The sequence below is a fragment of the Physeter macrocephalus genome, chromosome 9, assembly GCF_002837175.3.
Source record: "Physeter macrocephalus isolate SW-GA chromosome 9, ASM283717v5, whole genome shotgun sequence".
NCBI lineage: Eukaryota > Metazoa > Chordata > Mammalia > Artiodactyla > Physeteridae > Physeter > Physeter macrocephalus.
Window position 1 is genome coordinate 15,601,367 of NC_041222.1, and position 18,703 is coordinate 15,620,069.

Sequence of the window (18,703 nt, forward strand, 5' to 3'; positions counted from 1 at the left end):
AACAGTAGAACCTGCTTATCACTCCTAGAGCTGGAGAGACAAAGAGACAAAGAGAGATGGCAGTATTCCAGAGCCCAGGAGCTGGGGCCACAGGGAGTCAGTCTAGTGAAAGCTGAAGCCCTAGGGGACTCAACTACTGCTGAAAACATCCCCTGAGGTAGAAAGAGATGAGGGAGAAATACTTAGCTCCTTTTCCTACCCTGCAGTCTCTGTCAGTACCTCCCATTGGTCAAACCTACATAGAAACCAGAGGGCAGGGAAACTGGGAAATGCATTTCCTTGGAAACACAGCAGGTCAGGGGCACTCAGGGAGGGTAAGGTAAAGGTAAGGAGAGAGGTGTCCAACCCAGCCTGGGGAGGAGCCAATAAAGAAGAATTTATGTAGATATTGTGAGGCAAAGGTCTCTTTTTTCCTGAAATGTAGAACCAGTTGTCTTAACATCACCCAAGGACATGAAAACATGTGATACGACAGTCTCTATCATTGGGAAGACAAGATGTGTACACAAAGATGTCTTAGGCAGTGGGGTTCTAAGGAGGTCTTGGGATTTTCCTGATGAGTGCATTTGCTGCCTTAAATAGAAGCCGAGGCAGATGGGAAGATGTAGCAGATGGGCAGCACTTGGGGCACTTGGCGAGCAGAGAGGTAGGAGTCCTGGATTGTGTCCCAGACTCAGCCAGTTACCCACTGTGTGACCTGGTCACCTCATCCCCCCAGTGGGTCCCCATTTCCCCATATGCAAAATGAGGAGGTTGGACTAGGGCCTTGTTTCTCAGCCCTGGCTGCAGATTGGATTTAGAGATAGATGATGTAATTAGCCAGGGTAGGGGTTGTACATTGATAGTTTTCAAAATCTCCCTTGGTTGATTTTTTAATCAGCTTTATTAAGATATAAATTAGATACCATGCAATTCACCAATTCAAATTGTACGATTTAATAGTTTTAGTGTTTTCACAAAGTAGTACAGTCACTACAGTCTAATCTTAGAGTATTTTAACTTCTCCTAAAAGAGACCCCATACCCATTAGCAGTCACTTCCTATTTCTCCCCATCCTCCCCCATCCTAGGTAACCACTAATCTACTTTCTATCTCTATGGATTTGCCTATTCTGGACATTTCCTATAAATGGAATTATGTTTTCAAGGTTTATTCATGTCATAGCATGGATCAATATTTCATTCCATTTTATAACTGAATAACATTCTGTTGTATGGATATACCAGATTTTATTTATCTGTTCATCAGTTGGTGGACATTTGGGTTGTTTCTACCTTTTGGCTCTTGTGAATAATGCTGCTGTGAATATTCATGTGCAAGTCTTTGTATGGACATGTTTTTATTTCTCTTGGGTATATACCTGGGAATGGAATTGCTGGGTCGTATGGTAACTCTATGCTTAACCTTTTTGAGAAACTGCCAGGCTGATTTCCAAAGCAGTTGTGCCATTTTACATTCCCACCAGCAGTGTAGAGGGTTTCCTCTGGTGCTTTTAATATTCATCCAGAATTTAAAACCACCTAACTAGATGATATCTGAGTGGCCCTGTTTCTACAATTCTATGATTTTTTTTTTTAATCCAAGATTAGATCCCCGCGTCTGCCCACAGAAGCCCATGTCACCCAGAACTTGGCTGAGCTGTAGAGTGTATGATTGGTTCCTCAGAGCACCCTGATAACTCCCAGCCTTAGTTTTAAGAGAAAGCCGTGTAAGTTCTGTGTTCCAGCTCAGGACCCTCCCCCATGCCTGCCCTGCACATGTCAGAGTTCTGGCGATGGATTCTGGAGGATTATTCTGAATAATCATACTGTTATTATACTAAATACTGTAACTATTATAATATAATAATTAATATAACAATGGTATAATAATATTATAATGATTATAATGTTATAATATTATACTTATAAACCTCGATAATTATCCCATTTTTCAGTATGCAACTCATTTTGATTGAGTACCACGTGTTTGGCCTGCTGGGATCCCAGAGTCAGGGAGGGGAGAGACTCTGGTGGGATTAGGCAGGGCTGTAAAAGTCCCCCAACCATGCATCTGCAGAGCTGTGTCCACCCCTAATGCAGTCAAGAACATCCCATATGACACAGGCCCCCCGAGTAGGAACACTAACTTTTCTAGAGTTGGAAGTAGAATGGGAGTAGGGGCTTCCCCCAAGAGAAGGGAGGAGAAGAAACTAGATCTGGTTCAACTTCTCACTTCACATCTACTAACAGGGCACGTTACTTACCTTCACCAAGTCCCACTGTTAAAGGAGGTGGCACCAGCTTCCTTGCAGGGTAACTGTAAAAGAATACCATTAAAGCGCCTAGCACGTGCTAGGCACATAGCAGCCCCCTTCTTCCACACCAGATCCTTTCAACTGCCAGCTCATGGAAGCAGGGGCTGATGTCTACATACCCCTCGTCCATCACCCTCTGAAAACCAGGACTTGTGACCTCCTTTCCAGAATGCCAGAAGCCTGGTGAATCTCAGTCTCTATTGACGGTGAGCACAGAGCTGGCCTCATCTCCTAAACCTTAGCCACTGGGCCCCGAGGCTTGTGGGCTGCTGAGTGCTGCCGGACCCTCTGGGTGGGCTTGACCTTCTCTGAGGTCCCTGTGGACAGGACAGCTGCACAACTCCAGTGGATGCCATTTATATCATAGTTGATGTGAATGTCACCTCCTGGAGTTCTGCAGGGAACAGTCCACGAGGCCCGGAACAGTGATTTCCTTAACAGACCCATAACCCCACACAGTGCCATAAGTTAGGATCTCCAGGATGGTCCTCCGTGTGTATGAGCTGAGAAAACACCCAGGTCATACCACGCCTGCTTATGAATCTTTGCTCTTCTAGAAACTCTTACTCTCAGAGATCCAGGCAGCTTCTCTGACCCTCTATTTCTCTTCCCATTTGTCTCTTTCTCAGTCTATCCCCAAAAGTCACGGTAAAGTGAAAATCACACGTTATTAAATACAATTTGCCACTCTCTGCACATATATTTATTTCCCTGTTTAACTTTTCACTCTGGGTTCCCTGGAAATAAAACACACACACAAACACACACACACACACACACACACACACACACTTTTAACTTGGAAAGACAAGAAGGTATGTGAGACTACAGCTTCATTCCAGGTCTGCGGCAGACATCACTCATCAATCACAGCACTCTTTCCTCCTGAGCTGGCACAACCTCAGAATCCTTTTTCGTCTTACGTTCCAAGCAGAGAGTGAGCATCAGTCGGAGATGGCGTGGGAGGTGATTGATGTCTATTTACCATTCCTCAGAAATTCTTGCTCAAAACTTTGCAACACTACCTACAGCCCTGAATGTACACCAGATCTCTACTATAGGACATCTTGCTCCTTGGGTGTTCATTCTCACATTCAGTGTAACCCGTTTGAAGCTCAATCATAGTTTTCCCTCCTCCAAGCAGCCTTCACTCCCAACATCCTTTTTTCAATTAATGGCGTGCCGTTTGCCTGGTCCTCCAGGCTAAAAAATTCAAAAATTTCTGACCCCTCCATGTCTCTGTGTTCTCCCCTTCTCAAATCCTGCCAATACCCCCCATCCTGTCACTCTCTTCCTTTCAGTGTTTCTCTGGTTTGTCTCTGCTGCCTAGACCATTATAGTCCCCATTCAGACCTTTAATAGGCTGGCAGCAGTGTGGAAGGAGGGCGGGGTGGAAGATGAGCCTTGAGGTGTAAAGTGTCCCAGGCCGTAGGGAATTTTCTCTGTTCTGAGCTCCCAGTCTCTGTGCCTCCTTAGGACAGATATTATTTTCAACATATTTGAGACACAGGAAAATAATGCCCATGGGATTTGCAGTTCACACCTTTGTCGTCACATCCCAGCTCCGCAGCCTCCATTCATCCTTCCTCCCTCTCTCCCTGCTTCTTTCCCTTTCTCCCTCCCGCCTTCCCTTCCTTCCTTTCATCATATATTTATGGAGCACCAATTATGTGCTAATCAAAGTCTCTACATGTATACAATGGGATATTTAATGTAAAATAGGTAGCCCAGTGCCTGGGATAGAGCAAGTACTGGATAAATAGGTGGGGGAAAGACTGATTCTCAGACCTGGAAATGCACCAGAAATCACCTGACCCTGTCACGTCACAGAGGAGGAAACTGAGGCCCAGAGCAGCTGTCTGAGGTTCCTGCACAAAGTTAGGCAGAACTAAGACAAGAAGCCAGGCGTCTCGATGACAACTTGGTGCACGTTTTGCTGCCACCATTACTGCCTCCACGAGGGGGGTGGATACCCTTGGTTATGTTTCAGGTTGGAGAGGTGAAGCTGGACTCTGAACCCAGAAGCCAAAGTCACGCCGCCTTCCACATTCTTATGCGCGCGCACACACACACACACACACACACACACACACACACACACACACACACACACACACACACACACACACACACACAATGTGAGACTGTCCTGAGCCAAGTCTCCAGAAGGCAGCCAGGGTGAACCAAAGACCCAGCTCACGGGACAACGTGGGGACAATGGTGCTGTTTCTTCCGGAAAGCATCCTGCATCTGCAGCAGAGGCCTCCTCTGTACCTCCTTCCCCCAGCGCCCACATGCCAGGCCTGCAAGCCCTGCCTGCCCTGCTTCAGAAACAGCTCAGAGGGCTGCTCTTCCATCCACTGAGTTTGTCTGGCCCCACCCCGTCACAGTCTCCTAATTAAGAGACTGGGGTGTCTGTCCTCCGTGCAGCCCTCAACACGAACCTTCTAAATTGGAACTCCAAATCATGTCTCGCCTTTGCTTAAACCCTTTCCACTCCTCACTTCTGCTCCAGTCATCCTGCTCTTTCAACCATCATTGCTTTGCTCAGACTCTTCCTTAGGCCTGTAATAGCCACTTCTACCTTTTCACTTGAAAGACATTCCACAAAACAAATAAACAAAAAACAGTAACAAGGTAACACAACTTCACTGCTTTAGAGCATGTGAGTTATAAATGAGAGAAACTCAACCACATCAAACGAAAATAAATAAATAGAATTTATTGGACCTTGTAATTAAAAAGGTCAGTGGTAGAACCAGCCTCAGGCAGGGCTGGAACCAGGGGTTCAGATGATACCATTGGGGTTTTTTCTTTCTTTCCATCTAGCTTTACCCTCTGCTCGTCTTGTCTCCATTTGTGCATTGGCCACTTCCCACAGATACTCCTTTGTGTCCAGGGAATATGGTTATAAAGTAGCCTCAACTTATATCATCCTCATAGCCAGATCTGACTTATTCGTGTGTCACAGTAGATACAGTGCCTTGGGCTCACAATACTTTTAGGGGCCCACAAAAATGGTTTCATTTCTTTTAAGTCAGAAGAAAAAAAATGAACTTTTAGTTGAGGAAAATGGTTTAGTATCCGATAATATATTCATTTTTATACAAATGCAGTTATAGAATATAATTTTTAATTTTTTATGGCGAAGAGGTGAAGGCCAAAGTGCTTAGGACCCACAAAAGTCACAATAAGGCCCTGTTTGACTCTTAAAAAGGAAGAGAGACACTTTCTCTCTGTTTCCATATGTTAAACCTGTAGGAAACTCTGTCCCTGATTGGATCATATCCCAGAATAAGTCACTCTACCTGGAAGGAGGGAAAAGTCTGATTGGCCCACCCTGAGGGGAAATATCAACCTCATACAAACACAAGAAATGTGGTTTCCTGTAAGAACAAGGATTCTGTTTCAAGAATGTCCACCAAAATTTGACTATCTCTCCCAATTGATCCCCCCCTTATGATTCCTTTCCCAACACTTTCACCAGCCCCAGAAAAACTAGTTGCCTTTACCTCTATGCTCACTTAGCAGCCTGTTCTAGGGTGATTGTAACTGATTGAATGACAGAATTTCCTACCCTGAGGTGTGAGCTCCTTGAAGACAGAGTGAAGGAGTGGGCAGTAGAAATCTGGTCTACAGGAATGAGCAGAAATAGGGGTTAGCTCTGCTTAGGGGTGTGAGGAGGAGACCTTTGATCTGGGTCTTAAAGTCTGGAAGTCTTCCTGGAGGAAGGGGTGTTTTAACTGGGTTTAGGGATGAAGAAGGACTCCAGGGGACAGAAAGAGGTGAAAGGCACAAGGATGGGAAGGACTAGAGTATAGGGAAGAATATAGCAGGAGATGAGCTGAAAAGAGAATGGGACAAGATCACAGAGGGGCCGTGAGTAAAGGAATGTGGATTTTTTCCACGGAGGGTCTACAGAGGGCCGAAATTGAGTGTGAAATGTTGCATCTTGGTGCCTTTTTCTGCAGAGAAGTTCCGTAGTTTTCTAGATTTCCAAAGGGTTCTCTATCTTAAAATGGTTAGGAATCACTAGTAACAGAGAGGTATTCCAGCTCCTGGAGTGAGGGAGGAGTGTCACACTCTAGAACGTAATCAGAACAGCTCTCTGGCTAGTGCTCTGTGGAGAATGGGCTGAAGGAGGAGTAGAGGCTGGGAGAGCTTTGGGAATCTGTTTCAAGAGCCTTAGGGCAATAATAACAGGAGGAGCAGTTGGAATTAGAAGATGTCCTAGCAGTACCACTAATAGGTGCTTTCTGCCTGGTGGGGGTGATGGAGAGGAGGAGAAAGTGACTCCAAGACTTCCAGTTTCTATCATGATCTTGTTGTAGGATGTTTAACAAATTATTTTTTAATTGGATGATTGCCTTTGACTTCCTTCTCCCATTTAGACGATGTCTTTTTTTTTTTGGCTGTGTTGGGTCTTCATTGCTGCACACGAGCTTTCTTTAGTTGCGGCGAGCAGGGGCTACTCTTCGTTGCAGTGCGCCGGCTTCTCATTGCGGTGGCTTCTCTTGTTGCGGAGCACGGGCTCTAGGCGCGCGGGCTTCAGCAGTTGTGGCACGTGGGCTCAGTAGTTGTGGCTCGCAGGCTCTAGAGCGCAGGCTCAGTCGTTGTGGCGCACGGACTTAGTTGCTCCGCGGCATGTGGGATCTTCCTTGACCAGGGCTCGAACCCGTGTCCCCGGCATTGGCAGGCAGATTCTCCACCACTGCGCCACCAGGGAAGTCCCATGATGTCTTTTTTAAAATAGAAATTATTTATTTCATCTGAAACTTAAGAATTTTTTTAAGGGTTAACATCTCTGATATATACAAATTTCTACTTTCTGCTTTTCCTTTGAGTGCAGTGTTGCCTTTGTGTCCTGTTCTACAATAACCCTGTGGATCTGTTTGTTGAACCTATTTCTCCTGGTTTTCCATGCTTGGAGAACATCTTTTAAAGTACGGACAGGAATATCAGGACTCTCTGCTTTTCTAAATCCTGACTTTTACACCCTCTGCAGCTACCCGCTCCCTTCCCCAGGGCTCAGCAGCTCGGACCGGCTGCCTTTTGGCCTCGAGGAGAATGGGGGCACACCGTTTGCCACCAAAGCTTCGGGAAGGCACCACCATCACCACCACCAGCACCAGCACCACACTAACTATGGCCTCTCGCTGACCCTGGAGAACAAGGAGGGGCCTTTGAGGTCCCCAAACTCCAGCAGTAAATCGCTTACCAGTGAGTAGGGGTGTAGGGGGCAGGGTGGGGGAGTGATGCTGCAGGGCGCGTGCTGCTTTCCTAGATGCTCAAGACAGCCCCTTGCAGTGCAGCTCGGAACAGTGGTAATGTCTGTGCTGGGTTACCAGGTCTGGGCAAGAGCTGACAAGAGCCTTGTGCATTAGGCAGGGGCCACTTAGAAATTATAGTTTACCAGCAAACTGTGATTTCGTTACAAGAGAGCAAATGTCTCTCCACCTCATTCTGTGCCGGTTCTCTGCTTCTGCCATATCCAGCACTGGCTCAAGCAATGGAACAGAGACACACGGGAGTGAGGTGGCTGGAATCTCTCATTCCCAACCACAAGAAAGCCCATTCTGTCCCATTTCTGACATCCCACTTTTCTGAGAGCAAGGTGTCAAGTAGATCTAGTGCACACTGTTAAAGGTCCCAGCGAGAGAAATTACGGAAAGCAAATTAGAAACGTTTCTAGCAACTTGACAGAGTGATTTTATATCTGTTAAAACTAATTAAAAATGTGGGCTTGGATTTTGTATGACTGTTCTTTTCTTTTTCTAGAAAATCATTTTTATTACATTTTACCAAAGAATTGGTCTGTGATAGGAGGTGGGGGAAGAACTTGTTCTTTATCACATATGGTTTGAAAAAGTGCCAAGGTCAAGTGCAAGAGTCAAGAGGCTCCAATTCTAGTTCTCACTGTTGAGCCAAGTCCCCACTTGGATCCTTGGTTTTCTTGTCTATGGAATGTGGTGGAGGGTATTGAGAAGATGGCCAAGGAGTCTTCCAGGTCTGATACTTCATGAGTCTGTGGGCTGGTGAAAAGGATGAGCCATTGAGCCTTTACCTGTAGATCACAGGTAGCAATTCTGGGTTGGCGGAGCTAGAAATGGGAACTCATCATCCACTTGGTGTTGAAAAATCAGTCCCTTATCACTATCCGCACTGCCCTGGCCCTGGGCCAGGCCTCATCTTTTTGTATCTGGACAACTATAACAGGCCTCTACGGGCACCTCCTCCAGTGGAGTCTCCAAATTGTAGCTGCTAAAGTGAGAGCACTCACCAAACAGCTCTGACCAAATGCCTTAAGCCCTTTGCATGGTACTTCACTGTCCTGGGATAAAGCCAACACTTCTGAGCATGGCCACACACAGACCTTCACAGCCTGGCCCCTGCCAAGGTCTCCAGCCTTCCCCCCACACTCCTCACTACACTCTAGCTACATGGAAGTCCTCTCATTAAACACTGTGCCACGTCCCAGCTCTGTCATTTGCACCTGCTGTTCCCTCTGCCTGGAATGCTTTTCTCCACCCTAATGAACTCCTATACATCCTTCAGGAACCAGCTCAAAGGTTGTCAGTGAAACTTTCTCTTACACCCCTCCCCAGTTCCTGGCTTTGGAGTGCCCTCCCTCTTACTGTATATAATTAAATAAATCTTTGGTCGCTCTTATTGGGCGTATCTACACAGGCATCTGTCTCCCCCCACTGGACTAGAATTGTATCTCATTCATCTCTTTATTCTAGCTTCCCAGGTCCCAACTGCTATCAGTACTTGGCACAAACTTTAATATGTAATGAATATTGAATATTTAATGTATTAATGGATAAAAACAAGCTAGTGGGAGGGGTGGTGGTGAACTAATCCAACTTTCAGAAATCAAAATCAGTGAATTTGATTTTAGAAGCATAACATGGTTTTTAAGGGCATATTCATCTGTCTGTTAGCCTGAACACTAATCTTTCCCATTTGCATAGTGCTTTTCCATTAATAAAGAATTGGCACATGAAATACCTCACTTAATATTCACAGCAACCCTGCAAGGTAAGTAATTTTATTTTCATTTGAAAATGGCTGAGAGGCTCAGAGAAGTAAAGTAACCTGCCCAGGGCCACTGCTCATATTTGGGAGAGTTAGGCCTTGACACCTCGACCTTAAATCTTCTCACATCTCATCTGCTAGTGCATTCCCGAGAGATTCAAGCTGCCAGAGGAGAAGCCAGGCAGAAAGGCCCTGGGAGTCGGGCTCTGGCAAGCATCTTTTATCACCTATATCTCTCTGCCCTTTCAACCTTTCCTTATTCACTTGCAGAACTGAGTCCAGGAGCACCTGCCCTGTTCAGCGAAGCCACTGCCCATCTAAAGAAGCTGGAACTGGAAACTGTGAAGGCTGCTGGACCCTGGCCTGCTCTGCACATCAACATAAATAAGGTGCCAAGGACTGGAGCTGGGTAATGAGCATGGACCTGGGGTTCACTCAGACCTCTCATTATTACCCTGCCTGCCTCCTAAACTATGTGCCTTTGTCTTGGAGGGATTTCTACTCAATCTTTTTCTGCTCAGCATGTCTCTTAGGAGCAGAAATTCACTTACATTCTTTTTGGGTGGATTACAGCACTAGGGGCTGCCCCCAGTGCTGAGGCCCAACAAGCTGGATCTGTTAGTGGTCTCTCCATCCTTCTAACTGAAAGTTCCATGAGGGAAGCATCCACATTTACCTCTTACCATTTTTACCCCTCTGTATTAGTCTGCATTGGCTACTATAGAAAATTACCATAGACCACATGGCTGAAACAACAGATATTTATTTCTCACTGATCTGGAGGCTGGGAAGTCCAAGATAAAGGTGCCAGATGACTTGGTTCCCTGGTGAGAGCTCTCCTCCTGTCTTGGAGCTGGTCGCCTTCTCACTGTGTTTTCACTTGCCAGAAGAGAGGGATCTTTCTTTCTTCCTCTTTGTAGAAAGCCACTAATCCCATCATGAGGGCCCCACCCTCATGACTTCATCTAAATCTAATTACTTCTCAAAGGCCCCATGCCAAATACCATCACAATGGTGGTTAGGGTTTCAACATATAAATTTGGAGAGAGCACAGTTCAGTCCATAGCACCCTCTATCTCACTCAGACAGTACCTGGCACATCGTAGATGTTCAGTAACTGTTTGCTAATGGAAGGAAGGGAGGGATGAAAGTAGGGAGGGCGGGGGGAGGAAGGGACAGGGCAGAAACCAAGCTCTCTTTTGGCTAGACCTGTTCTTATATCCAAATGGGTAGCCTTATAAAAGCCAAGTTTTATCTTAGAACTGTAGAAAGCTGGTGCTGAATTCAATCTGTCATTTAGTTCAGCCTTTTCAACATCTGAGACCAGAGGAAAGGCAATGGCTTTCCCAAGGTCACAGAGCGGTGGTGAAGCCTTGGGCTCCCGACTCCTGGTCCAGTGCCTTTTGCACTCCAGCATGCTTCTTCATTTTCTACACCAGGATTTCTCAGCATAGGCTCTAGTGGCATATTGGCCTGATAATGTTGTGTGGGGGGCTTACCTGTGCGTTGTAGGATGTTCTACAGCACCCCTGGCCTCTCCCCACTCGATGCTAGTAGAACCCCCATCCAGGTGTGACAACTAAAATTGTCTCCAGACATTGCCAAATGTCCCCTGAAGGGCAAAATTGCCCCTGGTCGAGATCCACTGTTGCACACATATTTAAATTTTTAAAATCCCCATAGGAATAGTATTCTTTACTCATGGGTCATTTTTTTCCACTCAATGCTTAGCCTTGCCCCTTTATAAGAGGGAATAGGAGGAATTTGGAAGATCTGGCCTGGAAAGCTCCCCCTCCTTACCTGCACTGGTGAACGTGGGAAGGTTATACCTCCTATCGGGGCTGTTCCTCCACCCCAGACATCCCTCTAGCCTGCACTACACTTCCAGCATTTCTCAGAAGACCCTCCACTCCCTTGCAATCCCACACCCCAGCAGGGCAGCCTAAAGTCCCTCTGATCACTAAAGGGCCCCAACTTCAAGACCCTGTTCACCCACTTTTTCTTTGATACTACCCTCCCTGATAGCCAGCTGGAAAAAAATTCCTCCTGCGGGATGGCACTTATATTCTTTCAGCCAACAAATCTTTATTGAGCAGGCCTCTGCTAGGTGCTGGGAGTCAGCCTGATGGATTGTGTGCCTCTGGATTTGTCTTCTCTCTCTTAGTCTCTTGACTGTCAACTTTTCTTCTGCAGTCCACACAGTAAATTGTTTTAACAGGGACTTACCTGGAGTTTGGCAAAATCCAAAACTATTTTGCAGGGAAGTATAGCAACGGTAGCAGAGAACTCACAAGCTCTAGGTAATTTGTAGTTGCATGAATATTGATGGGACATCAACAGTAATGGCTTGCTCTGAGTTAAGATGTAGCTGAGACAGCTGTGAGTTATTGAGCATTTCCCTGGTGCTCAAGCAACAATACCCCTCTTTTCTCCTCCACTTGAAGAAGTGCATCAGTGAGCAGGTAGGCTAGAGTGATGTCAGATAACCTTGACTTTGTCCTAATGCATAAACAGAGTATATTACTTCATACTATGATTCTTTATCATTAATAAAACAATCCTCACAACTTATCATGATACCACAGTTGGGGACCAATGGTTTTGATGGCTTTTAAGGTTTTTTGCAGTCTGAAGAATCCACTGATTCTTCTAAGGTTTGGATATGTTAATGGTGAGAAGACATTTGGTTGCCCAATTCCAAAAGCGTACCCAAAATTATCACAGGAATTTAAATCTCATCAGATTTCAAATGTGTAAACAATGTGTATCAACAATTGAAAACTGCATCTGATCATTTCTTTATCCCCAAATGACATCCTCAAACAGAAGACTATTTCCTATTATAATAATATCAAAGCCCAATTATCATTCATTTGTATGTTTTGAAATCTGTATTTCCATATTGAATGATAAAGCCTCTTTCCTCAATTCATATTGAATGTAAAATACAAAATATGGCCATGCAAAAGAGAGAAAGCACAGAATTCTTGGTGCCATCCTCCAGGCTGTAATTATGGTCTTGTTGTAATCCACATGTTTATCCCTCATAGAGATACCTTTTATGCAAACATATTCATGTAATAACACTCAAGTTTTCCAAAATTTATATTGGTCTTCACCTGAGTCAAGTCATAGAGTTAAAAGGTAGCTCCTTCTTTTCAGAGCAAGCCAGCTTGAATTTTATATCCAAAAAGCAGTTTAGAATTAATAAATTCAAGGGGAAAATCAATGCTAAATTCTCTTATTTTAGCAGCAATCAACTTTTTTTTTAAGTAGGTCTTCAGTCATTAATGTCGGTATAACTATATCCCCTTAAGCAATTGTCAGAAATCTCAAATGGGCTTTAGAACCAGTTCAATTCTTGTATTCCGGCATATCATTCCAAAAACTTAGATCTAATTTAAAAATTAACTCATCATACACCAGTGAAAACACACATGCTAGTATTATCTTTTATATATCTTTTCAACAATTATCTTAATGTAACAGGATTTACATATACAAGATAAATTATACTAAAACTATACTGTAAATAATAAATAAGTTACTTGTTTTGTTTTGTTTTAGAGAATGCTAAGTCTCTTAGGATCCTGACTCCATTCAAAAGTCTATTGTCTTTATACTCAGCTTGATGGCTTAGGATCTTTAGTGTCCTCATATCCGATGCTCTCTTTGTAGTTATATATTTTTTTCTAACCAAAGAATCTAACGTGAAAGTGCCATTCATATCCTTTTTTCCCATGTGATTGTCATGATAATCTTATGAAGAAAGAAACAGCCTCAGAGAGGTTAAGGGGAGCCAGTGTGGCTGGTGGTCAGGGGCTCTAGCTTTGGAGTCACCCAGTCCTGGGTGTGAATCTTGGCTCTTCTGTGTACTTCCTGTGTGACCTTGGGCAAGTGACTTGCCATCTCTCTGCTTTGTTTTTCTCATCTATAAAATCGGGATGGTGATAGTATCTACCTTCAAATGGAACGGTTAAATGAGAGGATTCAATGAGATGTGCATATGAAATCCTCCTCCCCACCCCCCCCAGCCCCTTACCCTCCTTCTCCTCCATCGCCATCACCACCACCATCATCATCATCTTGTTTATGGTGCTAGTAAGGGAAAGAGCTGAGATTAAATCCAGGTCTTCTGTCTCTGCTTATTTTACTGTTTTGTGAAATTGCTGGGTTCAGCTTGTTGTACCAAATTCCCTCCATATGTTTGGAGGTCCTGCTGGGAAACTGCATTCTCTGCCCGCTTTTCTTTATTCAATGATGTCAACCAGCCAATTGCCCTATGCTTCCTCTGGAGCTTTCATAAAACCCCTACTATTTGTATCAAGGTGCTCAATAGGACTTTTGAATTAGTGAATTAGATTAATTTTGGAACTTGCAGAATTGGAGGCCTTTAGAACATTTTATTCTTGCCCTGGTACATTGTGGCTAATGTGCCATATTAAGTCCTGATGTCACTAAATTGACTTTTAGAAATCATATGGTCTTGTATCTTTCTTATTAAACACATATCTTCCAATAATAACTATATATTATTTTAATCTTCTTCAGTAGACATTTATTAAGCACCTGCCTTGTGCTGAGCACCGTATTAGCACTGGGATATACAATGGCCACAATAGGCATGCTTAACAATATGACGTTATTTCCCAGAGTGTGATGTGTGTACCCTCAAAGATGATTTCAAGTTATATACATGGATGAGTATTTTTTAATAGTTACATAATTATCATAATTTATGTCATAATAAATAGAATAGTCACCAAGTCTATGATTTCAAAGATACTGTTGCCTAGGACACACTTAAAATAGGTAGTCCCAGGGTAATCCACCTGAACTGGATTGTATGAATTATAGGTACATGTTTAGTTAATACATGAGAAATGGCAAAAATAGCAAAGGTGGTACTAGATTATTGAAGTCTGAGACACTCTAAAATGAGGCCACATAGATACAAATTTCTCATTGAGAATCACAGTTTTCAGCAAGATTATTGTAAAAATACCAATTACTATTTTGTACTCTTTCCCTTAACCCAACAAGTCACAGCACTGGGTCTTTATATGTAAGAAGTAGCAGTTATGGGGGAAATAGCACTGTAGCTGGGTGTAGGAAACTCGGAGCTTGAGTCCTAGCTTTACCTGCATGAATATTGGAAGAGTCTCTTCTCTTTGGACCTTCCCCGTCTTCTGACTCATGGGCTTCCTAATACAACCTCTCCCTGCTTCACCTGAGAATGAGAGGATGTGCTTGTGAATCCTTTGCAAATAGTAAAAGCACTGGTACAAACATAAGAAGTTAGTGACACACTTGTCTATATGTTTATGTCTTTGGGTTATTTGCAGTGATGATTGATGGGAAAGATTAATGTATGTGTTTTCTTAGTTCTTTGTTTACAGTCTGTTGCGTGTATTTTGGTTCATCTCAGGCTGAAGAAAAAATGGTTTCTGAGAAGACTCTTCAGACCCCGCTTTTGCCTTCCCCCGTGGCTGATCACGTGAAGTGTAACATTTTAAAAGCCCAGCTGGAGAATGCTTCCCGAGTGAGTGCCCAGGTGCATGCCATGCATGCAAACCTTTGATTTCATGTTGCGGGATTTCCTCTGTGCCACGTAGAAGAAAGAGGCATTCTAGGACTGAGATGCTGTGTCAGTCAGGGTGCAGCCAGGAGATAGGAACCACACCTGTTATGTGCACAGAGATTTTAATATAAAGAGTTATTAACTGGTATAGCTATAATTGGGTAAGTGAAAGGGCCAGCTCTGTACGCTGTGGTGGGTCTGAGGACCACAGGCTGCTGCATCTCCTGTTGACCTCCAGTGTGTGTTCAGCTGGCCTGGCTGGCTGAGTGGGTGTCCTTTCCTTCCCTGTCATTCTTTATGGGACTGGCCAGAGGGAAGAGGACAAGGCTTCTATCAAAATCCTATGACATAATTCCTCCCAGGCTCGGTACACTGATGTGAAAGGACAGCTTCTAAACTCTTTTGTAAGCTCTAAGTGCTATGTGAGCATAGAGCTGCTTATTATTCCCGATCTAAAATGTGAAGTGGGGGATTAAACTGTGGGTTTGGCTTTTCTCACACCATCCTTTTCTCATTCCAACATGAGCTGGCACATAGCAGGTGCTCAATAAGAGTGTGAATGCAAGCACTGATTTTATTTGAATGATTACGTGTTAATCCCTGCAATGGGGAATGACTCCAGAAAACATTTTTTGTTAAATAAACACTGGAAAATTTTGTTATTGACTGAGTACTTGATGATCTACCTCTTTGATACACCTTCACATTTCTGTAATCCTTTGTATGTAGGAGACTTGGAAACATTTTTGCACGCCAAGATGTCCAGTTTTGACAAACCTGCCTGTTTTCTTTAACAGGTTGGAAAAGAGGAATCAACGTTTGTAAATATCAATAAGAAATCCAGTCTTCAGGACGCTAACGTAAGGTCTGTTGCTTCTTGTTTGAATGGGGAAACAATAGTACCTTCAGCATTATCCTCAAAACATTACTCATGAGGGCATTTGCTAATAAAATAAAGAGGAAAAAGAAAACAGAGAATATGAGCCTGAAGCAAGAGAAAAGGACTGTCATAAACAACTTCCTTTATGCCTCAAAAATGCCACTTATTCTGTTTTAATATTTCTGCCTGATGTACCAAAAAAGAAATCACTTTTGAGATACTTCTCAGGCATGTAGATCTGACCTTGTCATTCCCCTGCTTAAAGTCACGGTGGAGTCCGGACTCCTTAACAGAGCATAGGGAGACCTTTATGACCTGGCTTCTTCTCCCTGTCCCAGCTCAGTTCATCAGTCTTCCCGTGGTCCATTCACACACTCCTTATCTGCGCTCCTTGAAGTACTAGAACCACACATGTTCTCTAAAGCCTCCAGGCTACCACCAACCCAAACCCAGAGGAAAACCTTCCTTTCCTGATCTCACAGAAAGCAGACACTCTTCCCCTCCCAGCCCAAGTGGGTAACAACCTGTAGATCATGGCAGCCCCACTGACACCTTGGCAGCCTGCTAACATTGGTGGGGGTCTCCCTAGGATAGAGTTTCCCAGAATGGGTCCAAGGAGCACTGCAACCATATCTTGTTAAAACCAAAGACTCAGGTCCTACTCCAGACCCTTCAGATCCTTTGGTGGAAGGCGGGGTGGGTGTTGTTGTCGGGGAAGTGGGGGAGGGGGATGGGGGCGTGGTTGTGGTAGGGGAGGCCAGGAATGAGAGTTTCAAAAACACCCAAGGTGACCTAGAAACCACTACCCTGGGAAATACTCGATGCTAAAAGTAAAGACTAGTATTTCTCTATGTCACCTCATGGTGCCTGGCCCATGTTCTTGGTATAAATTTTTCTTCTTCCCGAGACCCATACCCAGCTGCCTCTTGGACTTTTCAAAACCTTAATTCATCTCTTCCCACCCTACCCTACTGTCCCTTCACCAGTTTTCCTATCTTGGTTAGTGGCATTGTTACCTACCTGTGATCCAGACCTGAGACCTGGGAGTCCTTGACCTTTACCTACCTCATGCCCTCATCTAATTGGTCACCAAGTCCTGCCAATTTGACTTTCATATTATCACCCACATCCATCCGCTCCTCTTCATGACCCTCTTCCCGGCCTACCCCCGGGCCTCACCACTTCTCATCCTGGATAACCACTACTACAGTCTTCTAAGATGCTCCCAGCTGGCCTGCTCTCACCAGCATCCTTTGTTGCCCTAAGGGCCTTTCTAAAATGCAAGTCTGACCTCGCCACTCCCTTGCCTAAAACCTTCAGTGACTGCCTTTGCCTTCAGGGTAAACAGCTCATCCTGAGGTGCCTCAGGCCCTGGCCCCTGCTTTCCCCTCTAGTCACAATCCCCTGCTCTTCCTCTGGGACCTTACCCATCAGCAGTTCCGGGTCTCCACTCTGTCTCCCACCTTGGAAGTCTTACCTCCATCTGGTTAAGTGTAAATCCCTCCTTGAAGCTTTCCAGACACCAACCATTTCACTCAAGCAAAGTTATGTGCTCCCCTATGTGTTCTTCCGGGGACCACATTCCGTTGACTCTGGGGGCCCAACTTGAGGAAATCATGAACCTAAAGTATGTTGACTCCAGTTTCGTATTTGCTTATTCACATGTTTCTTTAACAAACATTTCCTGGGCACTGGCCACCTACCTATCACCATATTAGACATTGAACAGAAGGGAAGGTGGAGGTCCAGAAGTGTTAACTGACTTGCTAGAGGTCCCTTGCTGAGAACCCCAATTTGTTTTGATGCCTGTTGGTCCCAGAAGGTAATTTCTGGTGTTTTAAGTGAAATCAGTCACATACAAAAACGTGTAAAAGCTTTACCTTAAAATCACTGGTTTTGAGTAAGCCCATTGGTTATCTGGCATATTTTCTTCAGGAAATATAAAAATGAAACTTACTTTTTAACATTTTCACCTAGCCATAGAATTAAAATGTTTCAGAGTAAGTCTTAAAGGTCTTCTGAATATGCATTTTCACATGAAATACTCTAATCATTATTTATCTCTCTTTTTAAAAAAATATATTCTGTGCTATGTTTAAAATAACATAGCTACCAGATTACTTGGAAGTAAAAACGGGTTATACACAGGTTTCTCTTTACTCATTTTACTGGCAAAACCTGGTTATGAACCAAAACCTAAAGTTGGGAGTGGGTGTTTTTGTCAGGGAAATGTTATATGGTACCCCAATTATGTTCAGTTCCTGCTTGCTGTATTTTCTTCCCTATGATTTTTTCGGTTTGGGCTTTTCTGTGGTATTTTTAAATAATTATATGTAATAAGTAAAGTGGAGAAAAAAAAGGATATCTTGACTGTCAACATTATTAAGGTATAAATTAACTGAGAAAGCAGCCCCTACAGCCAAAATCAGACCATAAACCTTTTTATTGGTGGTGTTCTGCTTTTCTGGTGTGTCTCTAGAAGTCCTATTCCTATACGTGTGGAAACTACCCAACCAGCTGTGGAAAAGCCAGAAATCAAGCCTCCCCGAGTGCGGAAGTTAACGAGACAATATAGCTTGTGAGTTCTATGCTGCAGGTTTTGCAATTATAACAACAAAGGTGATGCTAAATGTCCAGTTGTAAATGCTTCTTAGCCCTTCACAGCATTCCCAAAGAGCTATCCCAAAAATACAGTCTGTTTCCAATTTAAGTCATAGTGGGACTGGATCTCTCTCCCTGAAAACATGACATGACTGGCATATGTATTCTTTTTTTTTTGTTTTTTTGTTTTTTGGGTACGTGGACCTCTCACTGTTGTGGCCTCTCCCGTTGCGGAGCACAGGCTCCGGATGCACAGGCTCAGCGGCCATGGCTCACGGGCCTAGCCGCTCCGCGGCATGTGGGATCC

At 44.1% G+C, this 18,703-nt stretch overlaps 1 protein-coding gene across 5 annotated transcripts in view; it reads left to right on the forward strand.

Annotated features, from left to right (window-relative positions):
* EPB41L4B (erythrocyte membrane protein band 4.1 like 4B) overlaps nt 1–18,703 on the forward strand; it is a 146,898-nt gene that overhangs the window by 97,712 nt on the left and 30,483 nt on the right. For 3 of the 5 annotated variants that reach the window (XM_028493695.2, XM_028493693.2, XM_028493694.2), the window contains exons 16-20: nt 7,302–7,516; nt 9,605–9,723; nt 14,763–14,876; nt 15,713–15,780; nt 18,275–18,373. In XM_028493695.2, coding sequence (XP_028349496.1) covers nt 7,302–7,516; nt 9,605–9,723; nt 14,763–14,876; nt 15,713–15,780; nt 18,275–18,373 — 615 coding nt within the window. The remainder of the gene's footprint in view (nt 1–7,301; nt 7,517–9,604; nt 9,724–14,762; nt 14,877–15,712; nt 15,781–18,274; nt 18,374–18,703) is intronic. The other 2 variants (XM_055087045.1, XM_055087044.1) reach the window with 1 other exon arrangement.